The following is a 24,131-nucleotide window of genomic DNA, read 5'->3' on the forward strand; positions in this document are numbered from 1 at the left end:
TTCTGTCTGGAGGTACTGGTACGGCATTTCAGATATTTCGGCCCAATGTAGATATCATATTGGTGCACTTCTCCTACATAACTCTCATTTGAGCTTTATATTGCTATGGTCGGTAAATAAGTCCAGTAAGGGGGTATATTTGGATGTGAGGTAGAACGTTATATACCAGATTCGTTCTCTAGTCTCAAATACCTTTAATTTTAGCCCCATATTGTCATCATTGGTTTGAATTTCCATCGGAAAATAAGTCCGGTATGGGGGTATTTTTGGAATCAGATTCGTTCTCTAGTCTCAAATACCTTTAAGTTGAGCACCATATTATCATCATTGGTTTGAATTTCCATTTTGCGGGTTTTGGAGATGGCGCGGCCCCTATAGGTATCCCTTCCTAAAATAAGGTTACCTAATTTCTGTTTTTGAGATATTTTAAACAAACTAAATTCTAAATTGCCTCATCCATTTGGGATGAGATCTGGAGTTTTTGAAAATAAGTTAAGGGGGGAGTCCGCCCATTATAGTTTGGATGTTAGATCTTCTTCATTCTCTTGGTTTTGGTGGTAGGTTGGAGTAGCCAAACCCTTTGCCCCGAGAGTGGAAAGTCGATATCAGATTCATACTCTACTCCCAAAAATTTGACCTACATATTGCTATACTCGATATATATGTGTGATTTAGGGAGAGTTTAGGTGGGACGGCCACCCACGCACTTAGCCCAGAATAATATCAGCATCGTGTTCAACTCTCGAATTTCTTTTATTTGAGCTCCAATAGCCATTGGTTTAGGGGGAGTTTATAGGGTGAGACGACCCCTAAACACTCAGTCTCAAAATTGGATATCAAATTTGTTTTCTACTATCCAACACCTATTATTTATTGCCATAGGAGGCAAAGGTAGTTTAGGGGGCGGACCCTGAAATAATATCAGCATCGTGCTAGACCACGCTTTTGATTGGCCCTATAATATCATTCATTTTGAAGGTGGCTATCAAGATGTTCAGTGCAACAGGTCTCGTTCAGATCCACACTACTTGAATTTTTTGGTTTTGGTTATTAAAATCATATTTCAAAGCTACCACTTGGGTTACCACATTTTTAAAGATCCGTAGGTCCTCCTGTGTCTATTCCAATTTGAGGGTATAAAGTGTACTCTACTACCAAAGACCTTTTAATGCTGTCCTATTCTAACCTGATCGGCCTTCATATTATTTTTAATTCCTTTTTTTGGCTAGGGAGGAGGGGGATTGAACTCTGACACATCCTTTTATTTGAGTACAATAAATTCTCTGTCATTCTACATGACAGTTTTGTGTTGTTTTTATTGGGAGGAGAGGGTCGCTCCCGCGACGCTAAGACCAAAAAGACAATTTATTTCAGTCCTTTATTGTTCCGATATACATGACCTGCTGAAGGGCAGGACGTGACCCTGATTCTTGAATCCTTATATAAACATAAGATTAGAACTCTACTGACATAGGCCTTCCTTTTAATTCACATACTATCTCGTTCGAATCAAACGTACTATTGAAGGGTATTCAGTGGGTGGTACGGTCCCAGACTTTATCCCAAATATGTATATCAGATTCGTAGTCAACTCCCAAATACCCTCAGACACCAATGAACAAATTTTTATTTGTGGGGAGGCCCCTCAGACAACAAGGAATACATTTTTATATCAGTTTTGTACTCTACTTTTAAATACCTTTCATTTGATACCCATATTGCCCAAAGTGCGGAAAGAGTCCTCTTGGGGGTTCGGTGGAGTACCCCCCCGACCACTTTGGGCGAAATTTATATACTTAGTTCGTACTATACTCTTAAATATCTTTCATTTGATACCCATATTGTCCCAATCAGTAAACATGTCCGTCCGGGTGTGTTTTGGGATGGGGCGTTCCCCAGGTTATTTGACCTAAAAAATTTTATACCAATTTCGTGTTTTGGGGTACCATGAGGTGGCATACAAAACTTCGCTTAAATCAGTGCACGCATCTGCGTGAACTGGGGTTTTTGAAAATTATGTCCGCCCCCTTCGGATATCACAAAATTTAGTACCCTATTTTCACCGGGGGACCAAACTCTATCATCTGTGAAAATTTCATAAGAATCGGTTCAGCCATTTTTGAGTCTATACGGAACAGACAAACATACTAAAAAACAAACAAAGCGCAACAATTTCATTTTTATAAAGGGTGATTTTTTTTAGGTTAGGATTTTCATGCATTAGTATTTGACAGATCATGTGGGATTTCAGACATGGTGTCAAAGAGAAAGATGCTCAGTATGCTTTGACATTTCATCATGAATAGACTTACTAACGAGCAACGCTTGCAAATCATTGAATTTTATTACCAAAATCAGTGTTCGGTTCGAAATGTGTTCATTCACCGTTCAGCGATGAGGCTCATTTCTGGTTGAATGGCTACGTAAATAAGCAAAATTGCCGCATTTTGAGTGAAGAGCAACCAGAAGCCGTTCAAGAACTGCCCATGCATCCCGAAAAATGCACTGTTTGGTGTGGTTTGTACGCTGGTGGAATCATTGGATCGTATTTTTTCAAAGATGCTGTTGGACGCAACGTTACGGTGAATGAACACATTTCGAACCGAACACTGATTTTGGTAATAAAATTCAATGATTTGCAAGCGTTGCTCGTTATTAAGTCTATTCATGATGAAATGTCAAAGCATACTGAGCATCTTTCTCTTTGACACCATGTCTGAAATCCCACGTGATCTGTCAAATACTAATGCATGAAAATCCTAACCTCAAAAAAATCACCCTTTATAATAGAAGAATATTTGACACACACAACTGAAAAAAAAAACGAAATAAAAATTATTTTAATGAGATTTGGTTTGTTTGTTTGCGCTCTTTTATTTTGACCTTTAAAATCGTTCCGTGATTTTTCGAACATCTTCCAGCTCGAGATCATATTCACCTAGATTTGACTAAAATTGTTCTGATATTTTTGCAAGCGAATTTTTTGGCTTCGAACGAACAATACGTTCCATATCATCGTCCGGACCACTTGGTATACGCATTCACAGAGCCCAAGCCCCATGTACATATCCCTGTTTTGGCAGTGCCTTAAAAGTATTTTTCCGTATCACCATTGAAATCTTGTGTTGTAAATCAAAAGCTAAAAAATCAACGACAATATTGTTATAATAGGTACATAAAACTTTTATTTTTAGGTGCGTCTGTGTGTATGTTGTCTCATATGATTTACATCTTCAAGGTCTATTTTCATTAAACCATCCCAATAAATCATATGCCTACGAGTATACACACCTAGGCTCATACTAAACTTCAGTGCATATGGGTGAACGCATGTACATACATACACATGTACATAAATGTGTTTCAATGGCTGTCTATTTGTATGACTTATAGTGAATGCCTTCTTTTTCCATGAAAGTTCCCATAGGAGAATTTTTTTGAAATGTAATCCATTAGTTAATGAGCAGTCGGCTTATAGACACTTTAAATACCAAATACAACCGCAAATACAAAGATGAAGAAGACGAACAGCAAAAAACCTACGACAAAGCCAGAGTATAGCAAAAAACAAAAAAAGAACAGAAACAACAACGGCATGCAGACATACACCACACATTGTTTCTCAGCTTATTTGCATGGAAAACAATAGGAAAAGTCCTAAATGTAAAATGAAAATATACATTGGCGGCCACCACATGTAAGCGAGTCAGCAAAAGAAAAGCAAAAACAACAACAAAAACACCCAGAAAAATTACAAAAAAAACAACACATTTATCATGCAACAGTAGAGCATAAATGCAGACTATGGATGGAAAGCAAAAAAGACAAAAATACGAAGCACCAACAACAACGACAGCTAAGCAATCTCTCTAACGGAGAATATGCAACGGAAATTAAAGTCGCACCATTTTAATTTAGTGCTTATTGTTGTTGTAGTTGTGTGAGAAAACAGGAAAAAGAGCGAGCCAAGCGTTCGCCCAGCGAATGAGTGAGAGAGGACATATAATAAAAGGAAGTAATTAAATGTGCCTTTACAAGGCGTACGAGGGACAAAGAGAGCAGCCAACACCATCACAAGCATTGAGCAGAGGGTGGAGTTTTAAAATAAACACAACACATACACAAAGAACACACAAAACTTATACAAAGGCAAAAGTTGCCCCCAGCCAATCAGAAGTTAATACACAATATTAGACTCTAGCTATCTCACTTTGGCGTTAGGCTTTCGTTGAGTATCAAGTTGTTGAAGCATATGTTCTGTGCAGCTCTTGTTGGCCCATTCGACCAAGGGGGGGATCGCATCTGGTCTTGCAGTAGCGAGTTCCGTAAATATTTGTGTGCCATACTATAAGGCAGTTGCTTGTTTAAATACGGCGAATGCGCACGTCTCTTAAGAACGGACGGTGATTTTGTTAGTCGTCTTAATTAGTGAATTATTATTGCGAATTGCTGCATTGAACAGAGAAGAAAATTAATTGTGAAATGAAAACAACAGAAATTAAAATAAAAGAAAAATCTAAAAAAACCAAGGTCTCAATATAATTTCTGATTAAATAAAAAATGAAAGAAAAATGTTTATTTTGAAAAAATGCTGAATTGAAAAAAAAGACTGCATATGTATGTATACAAACACATTACGTCAAAGCAACCAACACATACTCCTAAAAAAGCCTCTTCTATACAAAAGGCCCAGAGACGTTTTCGCATTCCTTGATATCCGCAACATTTGAATGGTTAAAAAACAACAACAAATAAAGAAAAATACACTCTGTGCCGCTTCTGATTGTTTGCTTGCATACACACGCACACGTCCAAATAAATCTAAATCGGTTGTATGTCCAAATTGTGTGTGTGTGTGAAACGGGGTAAAGAAAAAAATCTAAAAAATTCACGTGAGAATTTTAATTATATGTTTAGTGAATATTTGAAGAAATTCCTGAAGTTTTTGCCATTCTTTGAAGAATGGAAGAAGTGATTCATTATATGCTAAAAATGCATATTTAAATAACAGCAACAATTATAAACAAAACATCGAAAATTCAACCTTAATTCTGGGATTAGCAGTCAACATCAACAGTACGGCAGTCAAACGGTAGGTTTTGCATATAAAATATCTATTCGCATCTGAATTGATTTATTTCCTTAAGAGCGACGGTTGTCTACAACATATTTTTAAAGAATTGCAAAAAAGTAACAACAAGAAATCTTCACTAAATGCCCGTAACAAAATAGGCAAACCCAGAGGACGGAATGAAATAAAACATTTCTAACAAATAACGGGGTTTCTTCATCGGTAGAGGATGGGTGGGTTTTCACCATTCTAGTCATTCTGCTTTTAACACCTCGAAATATTGATCTGCTACCCCATAAAGCATATATATTCTTTATCTAAGTCAATCTTGTCAATCCATCCGTCCGTCCGTTCCTCTGTCTGTCGAAATCACGGTAGAAGATATCGGTCGAAAGACCGCATTAAATTTCGTACAGATACTTCTTATTGACGTAGGTCGTTGGGGAATGCAAATGGGCCACATCGGCTCAGATTTGGATGTAGCTCGTAGTCCTTTGATTAGACTTCTTGAGCCCCTGGAAGCCGCAATTTCTGTCCGATTTTGCAATAAGAGTTTTTTACGACTTTCAACATCAGTGTAAAGTATGGTCAAAATAGGTTCACAACCTGATATAGCTCCCATGTAGACCGATTTCATGTTTAGTTTTCTACGGCCCCTAAAAGTTTAGTTTTTTTTCCGATCAGGCATAAATTTGGTACGTAAAGTAGAAATTTGTCCTTCACCTAAGTTCAGTTGTGTAAATTTTAAGTAAAATTCATGGTGATTGATTCGGCATGGTCCAACTTAGCACGTTTTTACTTGTTTGAACTTTTTTCCTGGTATACATACACATTTTAAACGCTCCACTTCTAATCTATAGTTAGGACGAAAAGTCGATTTCCGACTTTTAACATAGATGCAAAAGTCAAGTTTTTGACTCATAAACTTCCTTTGATTGAAAGTTGACTTTTACACTTTTGGAAAAAGGGGGTTTTTCGACATCGTCTTTCGTAAAAATCAATTTATGGAATTTTGAAAAAATCGGTATAAAATTTTCGCCAAATTGGTGGCGGCAATGAAATGAAATGCAATATATCGATAAATTTCTTTTCTTCATTAATGCGATTTCCACTTCGTATTCCACTTCAAAGTGGAACAAAAATTGACTTTAAATTGGTATCTAAATACATTTCCATTTTTAAACGATTTCAACTTTTAACTCGATTTTGAAATCTAACTGGGTTGGAATTGTAAGGGGCCCACATCGAGGCACGTTTACTTCTTAAAGACATCTTTGGCTGAAAATGGCTTCTGTTATGACTTTCACTGTTCGTTCCGTGTATTGTCTGATTTGATCTGATATATTCACACGATGACTTCTGTTATGATTTCCAATAGCCATGCCGAGTATGGTACTCACGTGTGAGGACTGTTATTGTTCTAAAATAAAGCCAATAGGAATAAATTCCTATCCTCCCAAAGTATATTGGCAACCAAAAATAAAATGCGCCTGCAATATTTCAGCCTAGTAGGAAAATAATATTTGTCCCAAATTCTAGCAAAGTCAAATACGATTCCATATGAGATTTAAATTCGATTTTAATTAAATTTTTTTTTCGATTCGATATAACAAGTTTTGACAGAATATCACATGCAATCCTTTAACCAAGTCTGATAAGAATTGGACTATGCAGAGTCACAAGAATTAGATGATCGCTTTATATGGGAGTCATATAAAACAGATACGGGTCGTACTTGACAATGCTTATTTTCCCCACGAACACAAGGAATAGGGGACAAACTTCTCACACATCGATCTAAGTTTTAAGCTCAATGATAAGGAACCTCCTTTTTCCAGCCGAGTCCGAATGACGAGCCGCAGGGCGACATGGATTGTATGCCAGAAATATCGCTAGCATTGGAAAGGAAAGCCCACCGCCGGAAAGTTTTCTAATGTTCTCGCCAGGATATGAACTCATCACCCATCACATGCGTTGTCGAAAATATTGTTGTGGTTGATTTTGTGATACGCGTTGTTGTTGCATGCATCGACCGTTGTGAACATCATATCTATTGAATGTGTTTGTACACCAGTGAGGGGTACACTAACGCAGTTGAAAATACATCATTGTGTTTGTATGAGTGGCAGTGAAAAAACGATAACGTAAAATAACAACAATGGGTTCACTGAACGAAGGTACACTGTCCTATGCCCGTCGGGGGCATAGGAATTTAGATGCGGTTGTGTGTTGTTACCCATTTATGATGTATAATAACCTTTAGTCTAAATGCTCTTAAAACATTAGCTCTGTTCGCGCACTTTCCCATAAAAATGTGCTTGTAAAAATGTACAGAAGAGTAAGATCAGCTTTTAGTTTCTTTTGCTACTTATTTGAATTAAACAGCTGGTTTTCATAAAACAGCTGCTCGTCATGGGATGGATGGAATACAGGTTCTAAGGAGCACTAGGGATGACAACATGGTGCTTTTTTACGCAAGATTTTACTGTTTTTTACCACTTTCACAATTTTTTTAATCTTTTTGCTGGTAAATTGTTGGCATCACTGAGCAGCATACATAAATAGAGATGGGTTTCTACCGGGCAATTACCCAATAAATACCTTTTTTGCGTATTTATAATTTTGTAGATATCTTTGGTATAAAAAAATTTTCCAAATAATTTTTAATGATTTCGTATTCTTTGTATGTAAACCTGACCTCCTGATCTCATAAAATCGGATTTTAGTTGTATATAGCCGCTATATAGACCGATCTCCAGACTTAAAATCTTGAGGCAACAAATTGGTAATATTTCATCCGACTTCGATGAAATTTGGCACAGTGAGTTCTGGTAGACCCCTATTCATTTCTGTGAAGTTTGGTTCAAATCGGACTATATTTGGATATAGCTGCCCTTAGACCGACCACCCGATCTACCGATATAGGGTATGGAGGCAATAAAAGATCCATTTATTACCCGAATTCGATAAAATTTGGCACAGAGTGTTGGTAGACCCCTATTCATTTCTGTGAAGTTTGGTTCAGATCGGACTATATTTGGATATAGCTGCCCTTAGACCGACCACCCGATCTACCGATATAGGGTATGGAGGCAATAAAAGATCCATTTATTACCCGAATTCGATAAAATTTGGCACAGAGTGTTTTGGTAGACCTCATTTATTGCGATGAGATTTGGCACAGTGTGTTCTGGTAGACCCCTATTTATTTCTGTGAAGTGCAAATCATAAAGGTTGAACTCTCAAATCGCCCCAGATTAATTTCTTAATGTTCTCGCCATAAAATGAACCCAGGCGCTAAGTGTCATAGGCATACAATCTAACTTCTGCGCCACGTTGCCTCCTTCACTGTAACTATATGGACCTATATGCATTAAAGGAGAACATCGTGGTAGCATGAAAAGATCAAGTGGGGGGAGGAATACATCTCTTAACATTAGTGTGAAACACTGAAAAAAAGCGCAGAAGACCGAAGCGCATTAACTTGGACCAGATTGAACTTTAGAAACCCCAACACAGACCCACACACATGCAATTTTAGTCTACTGAACTATATTTACACCAACAATTCCAAATATGTACCTCTGTTCAATCAGAAGTTATCTAAATAATGCAGTTCTACTCACATGTCGACCAAAATGAACTTCATCTCGCGTGGGTTTTGAAGACTGTGAGGGTTTTTTAGATTTAAACTGAATCGGTTAAAGATAGTATTTGAAATGGGTCATAATGTCATTGAACTTAAACATGAATCGGACTGCACTCATTGACATGTGAGAAGTTTGCCCCAGTTCCCTCGTGGAATGTTCATGGGTAAAATTTGCATTTTGCATCAAAGGCTTTAATGAAAAAATGTTTTCGAAATTTCCACGAAATCGGGTCAAAAATATGGGGCCAAAAAGTTTGATAGGAAGATTGGTCAATATAATATAATGTCTGCTTTATAATGAACGATATTTTGAATGAGTTTAGATGTTTTTCTAATACACCAAAATTCTGTGAAAATGGCTCAGATGACCTGAAAAAGTGTAATCGGGAGATCGGTCTCTATATGGCTGTCATATGTAGGTATGGTCCGTTTGAGCTGCATTTTCCAGGAGACCAATTCAAATTCACTATTCAAAATTTCGAAATCGAGGCAAAATAGATCTCAACAGGCCAATACATAAGAATATGGTAAGAATATGCATCTGGATATCCATAATTGATATATTTGAAACGTCCCGCTAGTGACAAATTTGGAGAAGTTGTCGTTGTGTTAAAATTTCTTTTACGAAGTGTGTTGTCCAGCGGCACACCGTTCTGACCCGTCTATAAAAATAAGCTTCCATATAATTGAGCTAAAATTTTAGTCGGACAGCTCCCATTATAAGAGAAGTCTCACTATGTTTTTAATGGATTGTTTGTCGAAAATATTGCATTTTACAGTATGAGTACGTACTGTAAAATGCAAGTACAGTATAAGGGGTATGAGTGAAATCTACTCATCAAATTTCAATTAAATCAGAAAAAATGAGAATGAGACTCAAGAAATCAAATCCTGATATTGAATTATATAAAAGTTATATTTATTTATGATCCTATTTGGGCATAATTTTCAGTTGGTGTTGGAAGGTATAAACGCACTTTACATACCAAATTTCAACCAAATCTGGCAAAAATTGAGGGTTATAGGAGCTCATTTAATCAAATCGGCGGATAGGTTTATATGGGGCCTTTTTTTATAAGGCCGATTGGTAATTCCCAACGAACTACATTGATCAGAAGTATATGTGCAAGATTGGAAGTGGATATCTTTCGATCGTTATCGTGGTTTCCACAGACGGGCGGACGGATGGACATGGCTAGATCGACTTACAATGGTTTGTAGGTATTTTGTTTGTTTCTCTTTCGAGACGAGCTCAATGATCGGGGAATTGCAAATGGACAAGGAAAGCCAAAGATAGCAATACACACCAACCACTATGGGACGCGTTTCGTCTTTGGTTAAAGGACTTTTCAACCATATTAGATGTGCCGTGTGCCGTGCGTTGGTATGTTGTATTTGAATCTTATTAATAGCGAAAACTCATCTATGATACAATTACCACATTAACCACGCTCAACAACCCTGTCTATTAGCTGTACTTTTCCCAATGCATGTATTTTTGTGTAATGTCAGACATTTTGTCTGTGGCAATTACACTTCTTCCGTAGAACACATGATTTTGTCCATCTATTGGAAGTTGTATTGATGGCTTCTAACGCTAGACAACGGCAACGGCTCTCGCTGTTGCTCCGTGTGCCCAGGTTCGAATCCCGGCCGGGCTCTGCCACATTTTTTTAATTTTTCAAGTTTTTTGCCTGTTGGGGCGAAGATCATTAAATTTTACTATTTTTGTTTGTTTCTCTTTCGAGACGAGCTCAAAGATCGGAGATTGCATATGGAAAAGGAAAGCCAAAGATAGTTTAGGTTGTTTTGCATTTATTGTGACAATACAAACGTTGTACATATAATCGAAAGTTGATATTTTGATGTGATACGAGCAACTCGTCTTTCGATGGTGGGCATAAAAATTGTTTTAAAGAACTTTTCCAAACTCCTTTGTTCTCAAAAATAAACATATGCCTATTTATTTTAAAAATTTAATAGAAATCAATTCTAAGTTCAATACCATATTTTCATAGTTTCCCTGCAATAAAAGTTTAGTATCGATTAATTAAGCGTTTTTAGCTGCTGTATGCACGATTTAATTCCAATTGAAATGAGTTAAAAATATTTGCATAACTTAAATTTAATTAGGATGGAACATTAGCCGACCAAAAATCGTCTGAATCAAAAACAAAATATTTTAAACATTTAATTTTAAATTCAAAAACGTTTATCTTTGTATTACAGCTATTCGTGTTCAAACAAATTGTAACATCTTTTTCTTTTGTTCTCTCTCCCTCTCTTCCTCTCTATTTGCAGAATAAAATTAATTATTTTTAAATGCAATGAAATCATCGGAAATGTTTAAATAAATGCATGTGCAAAAGAGAAATATCTGATCTGTGATTATAACTAACAAACTGAGTGCGGTGAACGGCAATGAGTCTCAGTTAAAATTGTGAGTGTGTGTGTCTGTGTGTGAATGAGAAAGGAACCAGCAATACTCAGTCAACGAAACCATCATCACATGCTGCACGTCATAATTGAATTCCATTACAACTGATTTGATAGAGCAACAACAACAATTACATGCAATTGTTAAAAACATCTCAACACACACAAACAAAAGCGAAGAAACACAGACACTTGAGTCTTTCGTACTACATCTTCTCGTATGTACAAGTGCATGAGAAAAAAATGCATCAATTAAAGTGAAATTAAAAAAAAATACAAATACTTGTACATCTCTGTGCTGGTTTTAAAATTAATTGAAATTGAAACAAAAAAAAAAAGAAAATAATTACAAGAAAATAAATGAGTAGGTAGCAAACCGAAAGAAACTCGTAAATTACCACCTTCAAAGCCTTGTATGTAAATATAAGATTCCGCAATGGAAGGATTTTCTTTAAGAATTTAATTGAGTGAAAAAAGAAAAAATAAAAAGCTGTGGCAAAAGTAACCACTTAAAGCCGAGGAGGCGGCTTTTACAAAAGCATTCGTTGTAAACAAAAACATTAAATGCTTGGGAGTCTTGGAGAAAGAAAATCCCTAAGATTTGGAAACATTTAACTAAACTCGATATTGACAAACTGTATATACGCTTTTTGCTGAAAGAATTTGTAAAGCATCTTTGTGGTCCATCTTTCTTGACTTTTGGCAACATCTGATCTGATCTCTAATATCAGAATTTTAAGCCACATTTTGTGAGCCTACAATGGCAGTATCCTGCCCTGAAGTAATGTACGGTGCTTATTATCCATATTTATATGGCCGTGCTGGACCAAGTCGCTCGTTTTACCAATATGAAAGGGTAAGTGTGAAATTAAAAATATATTTAAGTAGAAAATATATTTACAATTGAATCACCCTAAGTTAGAAACGCACCTCGTATTTGTTCTTCATGACTCCAATATTCTGTGAAAAAAAAAAACAGCTCAGTTGAGGATTAAAATAGCAATTCATAAAAGATATTCAGATATAAGACAAATTTATGGATCGATTTTCAATTTTGAAACATATCTCGCCACAAAATGCTGCATGTCCAACATTTCCGAAAAATATTTGTGTAGCATATGCATGTTCTAGACAGTGATTTGATGGTCGTCAATAATAGTTTTCTGCACTTCGCAACATTGTCTTAGATTTTTCCTCTGATGGATTTTGAAGAATGAGCTTCACCATACGCATCTCGTCTACCGTCTTTCCAAAGCTCGCCCCGATTGTGAGTATGTTTTGACTTATATTTCAATCACAATATGCCATTCTAAACATATCATATACTGTGATCATACCGGCAGCTGAATTAGCAGTGAGCTCAGATTACCAGTATGAGGGTCTTTGCTTCGTTTTCCAATGGAGGTCCGCCGCTAATGTGTTATTGCAATGGACAGTTGATTAGGTTAGGCTACAACAAAGTCAGTAATCGGCTTGTTGTGCGGTTTAAATGCTAATAAGTAAAAGCGTGTTAAGTTCAGCCTGGTCGAATCTTATATACCCTCCACCATGGATTGCATTTCTCAAGTTCTTTGAATGACTTTTTCAATATATATATATATATATATAACCAACATCAAGTTATTGACCGATATGGACCGTACTGATCATGGCTGTTGAGAAGTCATAGACAAATACCACCTCAAAAATTTCAGGCAAATTGAGTAAAATTTGCGCCCTCCAGTGGCTCAGATTGTCAAATAAACAGATCGGTTTATATGGCAGCTATATCAGGTTATCAACCGATTTAACAAACTTGGCACAGTCGTTGAAAGTCATACGAAAAAAAAAAATCAGCTAAAGCGGATAAGAATTGCTCTCTCTAGAAGCTCAAGAAGTCTAATAGGTAGATGTTGGAAGTCATATCAAAACGATCTGTGCAAAATGTTAGCCAAATCGGATGAGAATCGCGCCCTCTAGAGGCTCAAGAAGTCAAGACCCAAGATCGGTTTATATAGCAGCTATATCAGGTTATGAACCGATTTGAATCATACTTGGCACAGTTGATGGAAGTATAACACCACGTGCAAGATTTCAGTCAAATCGGATAAGAATTGCGCCCTCTAGAGGCTCATGAAGTCAAGACCCAAGATCGCTTTATACGGCGTTTTATAATCTCAACCGACCTACATATGTAAGAAGTATTGGTGTAAGTATTTTGTGGAGGCCACCGTAGCGCAGAGGTTAGCATGTCCACCTCTGAATCCTGACCATCAGAAAACTATTTTCAGCAGTGGTTTCCCCATCCTAATGCTCGCAACATTTGTGAGGTACTATGCCATGTAAAACTTCTCTTCAAAGAGGTGTTGCACTGCGGCACGCCGTTCGGACTCGGCTATAAAAAAGGAAGCCCCTTATCATTGAGCTTAAAACTTGAATCGAACTTAGTGGAATGTTCATGGGTAAAATTTGCAATTTGCAATTTGTGTAAAATTTCAAGCGCCTAGCTTTACTCCTTCAAAAGTTAGGGAGCTATCGAAAGACAGACGGACGGACATGGTTAGATCGACTTAAAATGTCATGACGATCAAGAATGTATATACTTTATGGGGTCTTAGACGCATATTTCGAGGTGTTACAAACATAATGATGAAATTATTATACCCCCATCCTATGGTGGAGGGTATAAAAAGTAACCTCGAAAAAGAAAATCTAAGTCAGAAATTCCAAGCTTTTTACAAAATTTCTAATTGTTTTCCATAAGCCGCTAAAGCCGAGACACATGCTCCAACGTCTCATCATCTTCCGCACATGCCCTACACATACACTGATTTTGCATAAATGAGCTCATTGTCCCATGTGTCCTGTTATGATGCCGAAAACTATACTGACTTCCTGCTTACTTCCCTTCAGCAATAGCCTCGTCTTCTCACAATCTGGATTTCTTCATAGGATTTTCGTCGTCCTATCGACCGCGTTTATTGACCCATCTTGCCAATATTTTGCAAAACGCTTTCCCCGATGACTGCCACAGTATCTGAGAAGTTTGCTGAAATCGGTTCAGATTTAGGTATAGCGCCCATTTTTATGTTCGTCCGATTTTGAGAAATATTGCAAGAAAGTGTTCAGTTTTAAACGTATTCTTTCGAAATTTTTCAGGAGGGATTTTCTTATGACTCTCCATATAACTGGAGAATTTTATAGAAATCGACCCAGATTTAGATATAGCTGTCATATATATATATCGCCAGATTTTCACCCCAAGAGCTACTGCAAGCGCATTAATTAACCAATCTTGGCAAAATTTTGCGCAACGCTTTCCTCGACGACTTCCACATTATCTGAGAAGTTTGCTCGACATCGGTTCAGAATTAGATATAGCTCCTATATATATGTTCGTCAGATTTTGGGCACTTTGCAATAATGTTGTAATTTGTCAACCGTAGTTATTACAGTTTGAACATATTTGCTCTCCGAGGTTCATTAAAATTGGTTCAGAATTGGCTCCCACATTGTACTTATAGGTGTAGGGAATTATATAGTCGGCACCTCCCGACTTTTGCCCTTCCTTACTGGTTTTTAAATGCGAATATGATATTTGTACAAAAAACCTTAAAACAGGTGAACTTTTTCCCAATTTTCTATATAATTATTCTCTTAACGGCCAATCGTTTAAGTGCGAATTTTGTTGAACGACCAACAATATTTGGAAAAGCATCATCTTTTTTTTATAAATTTTGCTACATTTATCAAACACATACACACGCTGCACTATTTTGTTCGGAAAAGATGAAAACGGATTTTCTTACTCATACTTTCACAGAAAAAGCAAAAAGTTGTGACTGAGTATTACATTTAAGAGCCAATTCTGTGCCAGGAAGTAGAATTTGATAGCTGTGTCTTTGAGTGCAAAACTAGTTTTGAGTGCAAAATGAGTGCAAAACTAGTTTTGGCAGCTAAGTGAAAAATGCTGCATGGTAACTTTCTTCTAACACAACTCACTTTTCAACTGTATTTGAATGGTGGAAAGCCCTACACCATAATAGGTCCAATGCTTATCCCGGTTTTCCAGTACGATCCAGATCGGTTCAAAATCTGAGCGCATGTATACAAATCACAGTAGATTTTCGACAGTTCTTAAGATAAAATTAGTTGCAGTCCCTTGAGTATCTCTCATATCATTGAGGTATGAGTGATGAACACCAAACTCATAGAATCCTCCAATCCCGTTGTCTGTCTGGACACAGCAACTTATCAATACCAAACAAAAAAATCGACACTTTGTGTTTTTTTTTTGCATTTGGAATGCAAAAGGTTACCTTTTAGACTTGTCCTGCTGAAAATTTCCCACGATAACCATATTTGTATGTCAATCCCAATGTAGAAATGATGGGATGTGTATCAACAAGAGAGTCCACGGGAAGGGAATCCTATTCGGTGTTCGATTTTGGGTTTTTCTTTTGTTTGAATGCGTTATCATTGGGTCGAGACCTTTTGTGTGGCGAAAAAAAGTGTCGCATAAATACAAAGGGATTCCTGTGTCCAAAAGGCCCCAATTATACAAGGCCGCAGTATTAACTAAGAATTGACATTTCTTGGCAAAGTCCAAGATCAAATGGCCACATTGGGATAGAGTAGTCGCAGTAGTAGTAGCCTTTGCATAAGCATATACCCTCGCCTTTTTGGACAATGATGATGATAAAAGCCTGCACAGCCTCCTGAGGCCAACAGAAGCATCCACCAACACAACCACCACCAGCACCATCATCATCAGTCTTGGCAGCAGCAACAATTCGAACAACTTGCCGAACAGGCCTCTGAGGAAATTTTAAAATTGCTCTTGCTTGTTTTGGCCCGGCTGGACTGCAGAAAGCAAAGCGAAGAAACAAAAAAGCGCACAAAGTAACAAAACGTTGTCGTTTGTTGGTATCATGTTTTGGTAATTTATTGTCTTCGCCGCCATTAGGTTGGACGCTGCCTTTCGCTTTTGATCAACCATCCAGCTAGCCAACCAGCCAGCCAGCCAGCCAGCCATTTCATCCAAGTCCAACAATTCAAATTCGACATGTGTGAGTCAGAATTGGAACAGAGTCTTTCCCGCTTAACACTCTTTGTCCAAATGAAATCGAACGTATAAAATACGACTAAACTACAACAACAAAAAATAGCAAAAAGATTCAGTGAACATTTATTGATTTGGCTTTTACCAAGCAACCGATTTGAAGACAGTGAAGACAATGTGGAACATAATTGAAAATTTGTCACTTGGACAATGACGTCGTTGTGAGTGGGATGTTATGAACTGGCTATGAGTTGAAGGGGCAGAGAAGATTTTGAAACACATATAAGTCGCTAGGAGGTAGGTTTGTAGGGTATAGTATTGAGCCAAAACCTTATAAGAACCATGCCCGTTATGGCAGATTTTGTATCGAGATGGATTTGTATCTTGTCTCGTTTTTTGTTACACCTCAAAGCACAAGAGTGGTTCCCATATTAAACGACCTAGCAAGGAAACACAACGTATTCAAGAAAATAATTTTCACGTGGGTTGCTACTTATATTTTGGGTCCAGAAATAATTTTTAATAATTAACTGATTAAAAGAAGTCATAGGTATAGTGTGTTACCCCTATGTTCGATATCTAAAATAGCCCATGGTAATCACTTTTCAGGAAAGTAATTTATAAAACCTTTTACAATGAGATGGAGGTATGCTAACATCGTCATTCCGTTTGTAAAACTTCGAAACATTGGTCTAACACCTCATAAAGTATACAAAAATATGTATACTTTATGGGGTGTTAGACCAGCCGAAGTTTTACAAACGGAATGACGGTCCATTGTCTTCATATTCAAAGTCGATTCACCCATGTTCGTCTATCCGTCTTTCGAAATCATTTCGATAGCGTTCGAATTGAATGAATTTTGAATTTTACACAGTTACGTATTATGGGCTTAAATCGCATATGGAGCCATATAAAACGATCCGCCATTCGGACTTCTTGAGCCTCTGGAAGCTTAGTTTTTTATTCGATAAGGCTGAAATTATGTATGTAAAGTAAATACCCTTATACCTTCCAACAGGCCACCGTAGCACAGAGGTTGACATGTCTGCCAATGACGCTGAAAGCCTGGGTTCCAATCCTGGCGAGATCATCAGAAAAAAAAATGTCAGCGGTGGTTTTCCCCTCCTAATTCTGGCAACATTTGTTAAATACTATGCCATGTAAAACTTCTCTCTAAAGAGGTGTTGCTCTGCGGTACGACGTTGGGACTCGGCTATTAAAAGAAGACCCCTTATCATTGAGCTTTAAACTTGAATCGGACTGCACTCATTGATATGTGAGAAGTTTTGCCCCTGTTCCTTAGTGGAATGTTCATGGGCAAAATTTGCAATTTACCTTCCAACAAGCACACCAAATTCCTCCCAGATAGGTCCATAAGTAATTCCGACTTTTTAGACGCATAATAGGCCAAAGGCGATTAACATAACTTTGACGAATCTCTATGATTTTTTTAAGGGATTGGGGAGTGTGCGAGGTGGAGTACTTTTGGGACCATACATACAATTACTTTGAGGTGATTTTGTTTACGGGTAGTTGTCTGTTTAGTGAAACGGGGGCTTGAGGAGACTTAGACAGACTACGAGGATGCTCTATAATGAAACCAAGCTTCGTGCGGACTGGGACTTGTATAGAAAGTCCTTAAACAAGTACAAGAGGGACGTGAATCCTTCAAAAAGGTCTCATGTGTCAATAGAGGGAGTGAATGGGTCCTACAGGTTCCGCAGAGTGCTGTCCAAGGATTGAAAATACTTGTAAACATTCTATAAAAAGAAGAAGAACTATGGATGGAGTTCAGCTCTGACACTCTCGAGCTACTAGCTGCTACTCACTTCCCAGGTGCTCGGACATGGCCGGTGTTTCCATAAACCTGCATGGTATCGATGTCAATCCTATACAACACAGTGCCGATTCACTGTCCATGGTTAAGTACATGATAATGGAGAGGAAGATAGTCTGGGCGGTGTTCCGAATCCGGACGGCGCACTGCCTGATATGTTGCGAAGGCTAGGACCGCTTGCCCTACAACTACCTTGAGAAGATTTCTAGTAGCTGTTTTTGCTGGACTATTGCCAACTGGGTGGTTGCAGGATCGGGTGCTTTTTATCCCGAAAGCGACAAAAACCGAGGCATTCTCTACTCAGGGACTACACGCCAATCACATATATTAGAAATCATCTTGACCCTTCACTGGTATGCGGCTATCAGCACACGTACACAAAGGGTCGGCCGTTTGACTAACTTAAACTAAATTCCACGTGAAAATTTCATTAAGAAACAGGGCCTACTTCTCTCATATCAATGAGTGCAGTTCGATTAAAGTGATAAGGGACCTCCATTTTATGCTGAGTCCGAACGAAGCACAATGGCGCGTACAGAGGACACAGGTGGCAAAAATCAAAATTTTCATGTGCGCCTACGAAATTTTGAAAGAGCCTATCTTATGTTAAACTTTCCAACTATTTCGAATGGTATTGTCATGGAGGGATACCTCACAAATGTAGCCAGCATTAGTAAGACGATAAACGCCGCTGTAAATTTTGCTGTTGTTCACGCTGGGGTTTGAACCCTGGTGTTCGGCGTCAAAGGCGGCCATGGGAACCTCTGCGCCACGGTGGCATCCCGACGTCGATTGACAGTGTCTTAAATACAGTGGTTGGCTACATCCAGGAGAATGTGGGTGTGGGCGATTTCATTTAGCGGCCATACTGGCTGTAGAAGAGGCTTTCATTAGCATGAAATAAGAGTCCATACATGACGCTCTGGCCGACATGAGGTCCCCCTCGATTTTAAATTGAGTTGATACGACGCTGAAAGGCCGGATTAGCAACGCATCATTGGCAGAGGATTCGATAGGGAAAATAGTGATCAGACGAACTCAGCAAGGATCGGTTTTATGCCTTCTATTGTGGCTACTGGTTATCAATGGGATTCTGAGGTTTTTCAAGAGGGTGAAGGTCATTGCATAACCGGATGACGTAGTCATCTCTTTACTATTGGGTTGCCCAAAAAGTAATTGCGGATTTTTCATATAGTCGGCTTTGACAAATTTTTTCACAGCTTGTGACTCTGTAATTGCACTCTTTCTTCTGTCTGTTATCAGCTGTTACTTTTAGCTTGCTTTAGAAAAAAAGTGTAAAAAAAGTATATTTGATTAAAGTTCATTCTAAGTTTTATTAAAATGCATTTACTTGCTATTAAAAAATCCGCAATTACTTTTTGGGCAACCCAATATTACGGGTCTCTTTCAGGGATGGGCGAGGGCCAACGTCCTTGACATAAGCCCTAGAATTATTGAGCTGGTACTCTTTCCCAGGAGGACGGAGGAAGCTGGATGATTTTCGGGGAACTGTCCTGGATGGGATGGACCTGCAGCTCTCTCCGTAGGCCAAGTACTTGGGCTTGATTCTTAACCAGAACCAAAGTTGGTGAAGGAACGTCGAAGAAGGGATCAAAAGGGGACTGAATGCGATTTACTACTGTCGCAACTCGATACTATGATATGCTAATGAGCTATACGATCAATTCTAAATATATCACTTTGTGAGGGAGTGTCAATATTACTCAACCGGAGTGGCTCTCCAGTATAAGAAATCTTAATGGTCTGTATTGGAGATTCATGGATATGTTTATACCCTCCACCATAGGATGGGGGTATGCTAATTTCGTCGTTCTGTTTGTAACATCTCGAAATATGCGTCTGAGACCCCATTTTAAGTCGATCTAGCCAAGTCCGTCCGTCCGTCTGTCTGTCGAAAGCTCGCTAACTTTCAAATGAGTAAAGCTAGCCGCTTGAAATTTTGCACAAATACTTTTGTTAGTGAAGTCATGTTGGGATTGTAAATGGGCCAAATCGGTCAATGTTTTGATATAGCAGCCATATAAACCGATCTTGGGTATTGACTTCTGGAGCCTCTAGGGGTGCAATTCTCAAGCGATTTGACTGAAATTTAGCATGAGGTGTTTTGTTAACTGTTTCAATAACTGTGCCAAGTATGACGCAAATCGCTACATAACCCGATATAGCAGGCATATAAACCGATCTGGGATCTTGACTTCTTGAGCCTCTAGAGGGCGCAATTCTCTTCAGATTTGGCAGAAATTTTGTACAACGGCTTCTCTCATGACCTTCAACATATGCATCTAATAGGGTCTGAATCGACCAATAGCTTGATACAACTCCCATATAAACCTATCTCCCGATTTTGCTACTTGAGCCCCTCCCTCATACTGTGTTAAGTATGATTCAAATCGGTTCATAATCTGGTACAGCTGTCATATAAACCGACCTTGGATCTTGACTTCTTGAGCCAATAGAGCGCCCAATTCTCAAACGATTTGGCTGAAATTTTGCATGAGGTGTTCTGTTATCTGTTTCAATAAATGTGACAAGTATGGGGCAAATCGGTACATAACCCGATATAGCTGCCATATAAACCGATCTGGGATCTTGACTTCTTGAGCCTCTAGAGGGCGCAATTCTCATCCGATTTGGCAGAAATTTTGTACAACGGCTTCTCTTATGACCTTCAACATATGTATCTGAATCGATCAATAGCTTGATACAGCTCCCATATAAACCTATCTCCCGATTTTGCTTCTTGAGCCCCTCCAAGGTGTAATTCTCATCTGAATGAACTGAAATATTACACAATGACATGGTTCGAATCGGACTATGACTTGATATAGCTCCAATAGCATAACAGTTCTTATTCAATATTCTTTGTTTGCCTAAAAAGAGATACCGCGCATAGAACTCGACAAATGCAATCCATGGTGGAGGGAATATAAGATTCGGTCCGGCCGAACTTAGCACTCTCTTATTTGTTCTAGTATTTTTTTTTTATTTTTATCAGACTACTAAGGTTCAAAATTTTCAAAATTGAGAAAATTTTCGCTTAATATACATATCTAAGTACACTATAAACTATTTAGAATACAACTGTTAAAAATATTTTTGTTAACTTTTATGAAATTTGAGCACCAATCCACTGAGCACCAATTTTCCCATGCTCTATCTGAAAGGCATTAAGGAAATTACAAACTTTCACATGAACATTTTGGGCGGCAGGGGGATAGATGCTCATGTCGCTGTGTAAAGGACAAATAGCTTTGTCTGCAGCGGCAATCAGCAAACGAACATAAACAAACGATTTGCTGCGATCCTTTTCTGATCTGTCAGTTGTTTTAAGCACATAATCAATGTTTCGTCTTATCGCAAGACACGATCGGTACGAAAGCCCCAAAGCTCAATTGTGGGGCTTGTGGTGGTGGAGCATAATGATGATGACAATGAGGCAGAGTATGGCCTGCAAATCTTCAATGCAGGCCAAAGAAAAAAGTGCAGTAGCCCAGATGCCGACAACGTAACGAAATCGAACCTACCTACCATCATGTCACCTTCCACTGAGTGCCTCAGCTACGAACCTACCTTCCTACCAAACGGGGACAACAATTATTTGTAAAACCACCAAAGAGTAGAGAGACCCGCATTTCATTTAGAGGAACGAGTGTGGGAGGGGGTGCATGGGCAACTGACCAACTATGCTGCGGTTACCCCTTGGCTTTTTGGTTGCTCTTGTTGTGGGATGCCGAGACTTTGAGTCTTCGGCAGACAGAATGTTTTGTGTCTGATTTTTGCTCAAAAGAAGGCGAAAACCATTTAAACAACAAAAGGAATTCTTTGTGTTTTGTTTTTTCTACTACAATAGTTGGTCAATCGATCGCATTGAGATTTTCTTTTTTGGTTTCATCTCTTGTTTGGTTTGTCTGTCCATCTTCCTCCACCTTCGTATGCGTTAAAGCTTTTTGCTTTGTTTTTGTTCAAAGGTTTCGCTTTGAAAATGGCCAAAAGTATTTTGCCAAGTTATTAGGTGAATTGATATTTCGATAATGTTCTACCAGTCACAAACAAAATCACACGGCATAAATCAAGAGACAGAGTTTGTTTTTGTTTTTGGCAAACTCGTAACATACGCATCTTGCAGTGTTTTGGCCAAGATTTCTTTGCTACTTTTGGAACCACTCTGGCTATTGACATAGCCGGGAATTGATGCGTATCTTCTTTGAAAGTTTGACCGACTAAACTTCACACATTCGAAGTAGGTTTCGCTTTATTTGAGAAAGATCTTATAGCAGGGAGCCTAAGGAAGTGAGAGGGAGTTTATCAAAGACTGAACAGAGGCAGAGGTAGATATATGTTTGTGGGCTTAAAATGAAAGAAAATATTTGAATATCTTGGTAAGATTATGTTTAAGGGAAATTTTTAAACTCAACAATATTTTCAATGATAAGTTGTGTTTTTTTTTTGTTGGACTTACAATATGAATAACTAGCTTTATTTGGAGCAAACTTGCCCTAATCTAATGTACATCACATGCCACTCTCTACTTTATCAGTTTATTAATTATTAACAGCGACAATAGTTTCTAACAAAATGGTTGAAGTTAGCCCTTTAAATACTGGATCGAACGGCGCCATTTTCTTTTCTCGGGCGTCTCTTTGTTTGTAACACCCAGGAGGAAGAGAGATAGATCCATTGATAAGTATACCGATCGACTCAGAATCACTTTCTGATTCGATTTAGCTATGTCCGTCTGTCTGTCTGTCCATGTTAGGTTAGGTTGAAAAGAGAGTACGGATTTTAATCCGCCCCATGCCGCTATGGACATACACCTAAGCCATTAATAGGCTTGTTATGCGCTCTAAATACTAAAAAAGTAACATCGAAAAAGAATATCTAAGTTAGGAAGTCCGTGCTACTTACAAAATTCTCAATTGTTCTCCATGCCACGCCCCTAGGTTGGTTCTGTTTGTCCATGTTAATTTGTGTAAAAAGTATAGTTCGCAGTGTTCATCCGATCGTCTTCAAATTTGTCACTAGTCTTTTCTTGGGCCTAGAGACGAAACCAATAGAAATTGAAACACATCGGTTCAGATTTCGATATAGCTCTCCTATATATATACAGGGTGGCTGATGAAAGCCGCTACCAAAAAAAAATGTAATAACTTTTTTTCTATTTAATAATAATAATTTAATAATTAATTTAATTAATTAATTAATTAATTTAATTAATAATAATTTAATAATTAATTTAATAATTTAATTTAACATGAATAAAAGAAAAATGTATTCCATACACCGAAAAAAAAATGTAGCAATATTCATCATTGTAGCAATATTCATCAGCCACCTTGTATATATATATATATATATATATATATATATATATATGTTCGTCCGAATTGGAATAAAATTGCCATTTTATCGTCATTTTTAAACCGATTCTCAGGAAATTTTGCCCAAGAACTTCTCTAATATTTTTCGATAAAAATATGTTCATCCGATTTGAGAGAGAATTGTAATAATTTGGTCATTTGTTAACCGATTCGGCACAATGGATTTCCTTATGACTCCCGGTATTGTTATTGAATTTAATAGAAATCGGTTCAGATTTAGATATAGCACCCATATATATTTACATCCGATTTTGTATAATACACAATAATTAAGTAGTTTGTTAACCGATCTTCACACAATTTGCCATGAAAGTTTCACTTATAACCCTTCTGACTGATGAATTTCATAGAAATTTGTTCAGCTCCCATATATATGCATCTCTCAATTTTTACTTTTAAGGCCTTTGCTAACGCATTTATCAATCGATCTTCTCAAAAATTTGCACAACGATTTACTCTATGACTGATACAAAAAATAGGTTGAGATTTGGATATAGCTCCCTTTTGTATGTTCGTCCGATTTGCAGTAATATTGCAAAAAAATGGTCATTTGTTAACCGATTCTTTCGAAATTTGGCAGAAAGGATTTTCTTTTGACTCTTGACATTACTGGTAAATTTCATGGAAATCGGTTCAGATTTAGATATAGCTCTCATATATATATATATATATATATGTCGCCCTATTTTCACTCC

The 24,131-nt window shown here is 37.7% G+C and overlaps 1 protein-coding gene across 1 annotated transcript in view; it reads left to right on the forward strand.

The window, feature by feature from the left end:
- Positions 1-4,615: 4,615 nt before the first annotated feature.
- Positions 4,616-24,131, forward strand: part of LOC106081948 (protein vestigial) — a 54,344-nt gene continuing 34,828 nt past the window's right edge. The window contains exons 1-2 of the mRNA XM_013244226.2: positions 4,616-5,092; positions 11,022-12,012. Of these exons, the coding sequence (XP_013099680.2) occupies positions 11,917-12,012 (96 nt within the window). The 5' untranslated portion in view covers positions 4,616-5,092; positions 11,022-11,916. The remainder of the gene's footprint in view (positions 5,093-11,021; positions 12,013-24,131) is intronic.

The sequence above is a fragment of the Stomoxys calcitrans genome, chromosome 5 (assembly GCF_963082655.1).
Source record: "Stomoxys calcitrans chromosome 5, idStoCalc2.1, whole genome shotgun sequence".
NCBI classification, from domain to species: domain Eukaryota; kingdom Metazoa; phylum Arthropoda; class Insecta; order Diptera; family Muscidae; genus Stomoxys; species Stomoxys calcitrans.